Here is a 4,269-nt window from a genome sequence, read left to right as displayed (position 1 = left end):
TTTTGACACAAATATACTTTGTTTGAGATGTTTCCATGGAGGATGATGTTCCAGATTCTGATCAAAGCCATGATCAAACATCGCCTTTAGCTATGGTTTGCCCATTAATTTGATCCAGCCGTTGGCAGCCATCAGATCAAGTCAGGTTTTCCGCAAGAATGTGGCTGACAACTGAAAGGAAACATGAAAGAACGCTCACTCACCTATCTTCGGTATGATGACTCGTGTCTCTCGCAAACCTTCCAGTTTCTTGAGAGAATTGAAGCCATCTTCGTCCAGGAAACAGTTCGTATCGACAATGATATGCCATTTAACCTCGTCAGCCTTCTTCTCTGTTACCTGGAGAACGAGCCAGATATTAAACTTGCAGATATAGAGCTCGTGGAAAGAGGCCTTACCCGGTGCCGACGAGCGCAGTAGTCTTTGAAACTGTCTTCATCGGAGCTCGTTGAGTAAGGCGCTGGCTGGAAAACGGGCTTGTAGTCGCGTTGAACACTCGGTGACGGAAGAAAAAAGAGCTCCCCGAATGGTTTCCTCGACACCACGGACTTGGATGCATCCACCTCAGGCTTTGCAACTAGAGCAGGAGCCATGTTTTCCTTGTCTGATACGTAACCGTCTTCAGGGGGTGCAGAAGCCTGTGTGTTTGTGACAAGGCTTGGCAGCTCTAGGTTGACACCACGCCTAAGCCAGAGAGTCGAAGGAGACTGTTCCGGCTTCTGGACTCCGAAGATCTTCTTTCCAGCCGGAGACATTCGCAGAGCTGTGAACTTCGCTGACAGAGGCGAAGCCGCTCCCTTCTTTCCACGTGCTGGAGACTTTGGCCTGGCGGGTGGCGAGCCCGTTCTTCCATTGATGTCCGAAAAGGCAAGCCTTTCTGGCTGCTTCTTTGCTCCGCGATCCGCATTTTCCTGAAAAAATACACAAGAGCTTCTTGCATGATGCAAATGAAAAACCAAAGCTGACCTGTTTACGTGAGTTACTGCTTTCCAGCCGCAAGATGCTCTGGAACTCCTCGTCCAGACCCTTGGCAACGCTGGAAGCTGTCGACTTTGCAGGAGTACACGAAGAGGAGGAAGAATCGGACTGTTCCTGAGCCACGGGAATCCACTTGACCATATACGTTCGCGTCGATGCTCCCACCTCAAACTTCCCATCTTCCTCCATTATGACCGGGTCGAGAGGGATGAGAGGCTCCCCATTGAGTCGTGTCCCATGAACTGTGAGATTTTCAATCAGCCTTGTATTCAGATTATAGAAAGCTTACCTGAGTGCATGTCCTTTAGGACGAGCTGCCGAGTTTCAGGAATGATCCGGATTTCCAAGTGATGCCGGCTGATGCTCGCATGCCCCGCAACCACATCGCAATTCTGATGCCTTCCAAGAACAAAGGAATCCTTGCCATGGAGCAGCACGTTATCAACGACAGAGCCATCCTTGAGCACCACAAGCTGTGGCACGAAGTTCATCATGACATACTGCAGAGAACAAGCTTTAGATTTCTAGCAAGACTCTCTAAGATTGAAGTAACAACACTCACAGATGATGGAATCCACAGCTGCTGCCTTGAGACCGCTCCTGGAGGCGCTGGAACACGATCAATGACAATCTAAAATGCCGCAGGACTTACAGAGGAGCCGCGAGCGCGATTGATCGATTCTCCTGGCGCCAGCGACAAGAGCGCTGGAACACGATCCTGCCAGGAAATCTGATCAATGACAATCTAAAATGCAGCTCGCAGGACGCTTACAGAGGAAGAGCCGCGAGCTCAATCGATCGATTCTCCTGGCGCCGGCGACAAAACCCTGGCTCAGAGCTTCTGGAGGCGTTGGAACACGATCCTGCCAAGAAATCTGATCAACGACAATCTAAGCTCCCAGGACGCTTACACAGCGAGCTCAATCGATGGCCCCGGCGACAAAACCCTGGCCAGGGCTTCTGGAGGCGCTGGAACACGATCCTGCCAAGAAATCTGATCAAAGACAATCCAAAATGCAGCTCGCAGGACGCTTACAGAGGCGCCGCGAGGCGAACGGCCTGTTCTTGACTAGGAGCCGCGAGCTCGACGATCCTCCTGGCGCCGGCGACAAAACCCTGGCTCAGCGCTTCCGGAGGCGCGATCCTGCCAAGAAATCTGATCAATGACAATCCAAAATGCAGCTCGCAGGACGCTTACAGTGGCGCCGCGAGGCGGATGGGCCGTTCTTGGCTAGGATTTGGAGGCGCCGCGAGCTCGATCGAGCGATCCTTCTGGCGCCGGCAAAACCCCAAGGGCTTTTAAATCGAGAAGTGACCGTTTGCAAACGGTGGGTTTGATCCTCGTTCGATTCCAATAACGCACATTTAGGGCAATTTCCCGCTCTTCTTTTATGAGATGCGTGATCGCTGATACCATGGCGGCATGCAGTGGAGATCTTGGGGATGTCCATCTGGTGCAAACGCTACTCCATACGTCTGGGGATTGGGATACCTGCTGTTGGTACCTCCGAGGAATTCATGTTCTTCCTTCATCGAAGCGAGGAGTTTGTCTCCAAAAACTGGATTTTCCGAGGTGACTCGCTTCCCTCTTTGCTTGATGCTGCGATCTAAGCTACGCCCTTTGTGTGAAGCGGCCGATTTCATGGAGCAGCCAGGCCTCTCGCAAGAAAAGTACGAGCTGCTGCGGGAATGCTGCATGGTCAAGCCCGTGTTTGCGACTGATCGTGGTCATCGCTTATCTCGCGTCGGCATTGCATTAGCAAGATCATCCGGCACAAGGATATAGTGAACGACATCATCGCCGGACGGATTGGTTTCCAAGGGAAGCGTGAGTGAGGCCTAAAGTTTTTCCTTTCGTCTCGCTTCACCTTTTCTTTGAATGCTTCGTTCACCAGCTTCGCTCGAGACCCCGAAGCTTAGGACCTTCTCATCCGTGCTGCCAGCGACGGAAGGTAGATCATCTGCTTCGATGATAACAAGCGCCATGTTGCAGGTCACGGATTAATCCAAGCATATACTTGCGACTGCTCGTGTTCCTCACAAATATATAATGCACGGCATGTACAAGTTTGCACTGCTTGATCACCACTTCTTATACATTGCATTGCAGATCCAAAGTCGGCAGCGCTAGCGCCTATAGTGAGGGCATTAAAATTCTCGACTTGTTTTCAGGTATGTAGCCTTTTACTCTCTTCCATTCACCGCAAACCACGTTTTCACTCACACTTGATCGCAGGGCCTCAAAGAATGTAACGGCGTGGACATGTCGTTGACAAGTTTGCTGTCCATCGTAATGCGTAGATTTTACGAACTTCGTGTTTGTAGAGCGCATCCTAGCACTTTGCCAATCCGCTCGCTATGGACAAGCAGACTGCCGCAGTTCTTTCGGCCTGGAGCGCAACGTTTGGACCGAACGCATGCTCTGGTCGATGGGCGACCTGTGGTGCACAGATTTCGTCATGAGTTACCTCAGCAAGAGCAATGAGATGCCAGCCCTTTACGGAGCTGTTTCCAGGTCTGTTTTTTCGCGTCGACGTCGTGCTTGACATGGATCTTGTACATGCAACATTCTACCAGAGTTTCAAGAACAAGAATGGTTTGGAGAGAGATCGTTTGTTTTAGGTACTGACAAAGAAGCTCGTCAGTGAGGGTGTACGAGGACGAGGACTTACCTCCGGGCTCGGAGCAATGCAGAATGGTTTACGAGAAGCTCCGAGGTCGGCCTGTTTTTGCACCCGATGACGATGACCGGGAGGAGCTAACACGGGAGTGGGCTGTTGAGACCATCTCTGTTGTGGGGCAAGCTTGTCTTTCTAGAACAGAAACTGAGCGACGTTGTAGGTAACTCGTATGCCTTCAATACAAATAGCATTTGACTTAAAATGGAACCTCGATCATGGACGCGTAGAACGCGTTGACAACGCTGGCGGCAGCGGTGAGTCTCAGCCCTTCGTGGATGATTTTCCCGGTCGCAATGGGTGAGATGCTCGTGCACGTGTGGAAGGCGCCAGCGAATGCGACGTGATCGGTCTCAGATCCATCGTAGCACTGCATGAAGACTGGGCATATGCTGTCAAGCGAGAAGATCCCTTTCGTACATTTTGTCCAAGATGGCCCTGGTTGGAACTAACTGGCCACACTTGCAGTACGTATTGACCAGCGCAGCCTCCACTGTGGATTCTCGCTCCACGCCCGCAATCACACACAAGGATGCCCTGATCGAGGTCGCCAATTCCAGCGACCATGCTTGGGATATATTGCTTGTAACTGACTTTGGAGCTTTACCTCGAG

The 4,269-nt window shown here is 51.4% G+C and overlaps 1 protein-coding gene across 3 annotated transcripts; it reads right to left on the bottom strand.

Annotated features, from left to right (window-relative positions):
• LOC9654149 lies at nucleotides 1-2,309 on the bottom strand. Of its 3 annotated transcripts, none has more exons than XM_024688184.1 (10): nucleotides 2,177-2,309; nucleotides 2,015-2,122; nucleotides 1,890-1,972; nucleotides 1,751-1,841; nucleotides 1,631-1,696; nucleotides 1,541-1,587; nucleotides 1,268-1,478; nucleotides 967-1,220; nucleotides 399-911; nucleotides 1-339 (listed from the first exon to the last, which is right to left on the bottom strand). In XM_024688184.1, exons 7-10 carry the CDS (start codon nucleotides 1,470-1,472, stop codon nucleotides 196-198), a joined length of 1,116 nt encoding a protein of 371 aa, XP_024543952.1. In that variant the 5' UTR covers nucleotides 1,473-1,478; nucleotides 1,541-1,587; nucleotides 1,631-1,696; nucleotides 1,751-1,841; nucleotides 1,890-1,972; nucleotides 2,015-2,122; nucleotides 2,177-2,309; the 3' UTR covers nucleotides 1-195. The 3 variants fall into 3 exon arrangements, with proteins under 3 accessions (XP_024543952.1, XP_024543951.1, XP_024543953.1); XM_024688183.1 differs by having other exon boundaries at nucleotides 1,890-1,960; XM_024688185.1 differs by having other exon boundaries at nucleotides 1,541-1,578; nucleotides 1,890-1,960.
• Nucleotides 2,310-4,269: the final 1,960 nt, after the last annotated feature.

This window comes from Selaginella moellendorffii, unplaced genomic scaffold (assembly GCF_000143415.4).
Source record: "Selaginella moellendorffii unplaced genomic scaffold, v1.0 SELMOscaffold_56, whole genome shotgun sequence".
NCBI lineage: Eukaryota > Viridiplantae > Streptophyta > Lycopodiopsida > Selaginellales > Selaginellaceae > Selaginella > Selaginella moellendorffii.
This window is presented reverse-complemented; position numbering and strand designations above follow the sequence as displayed.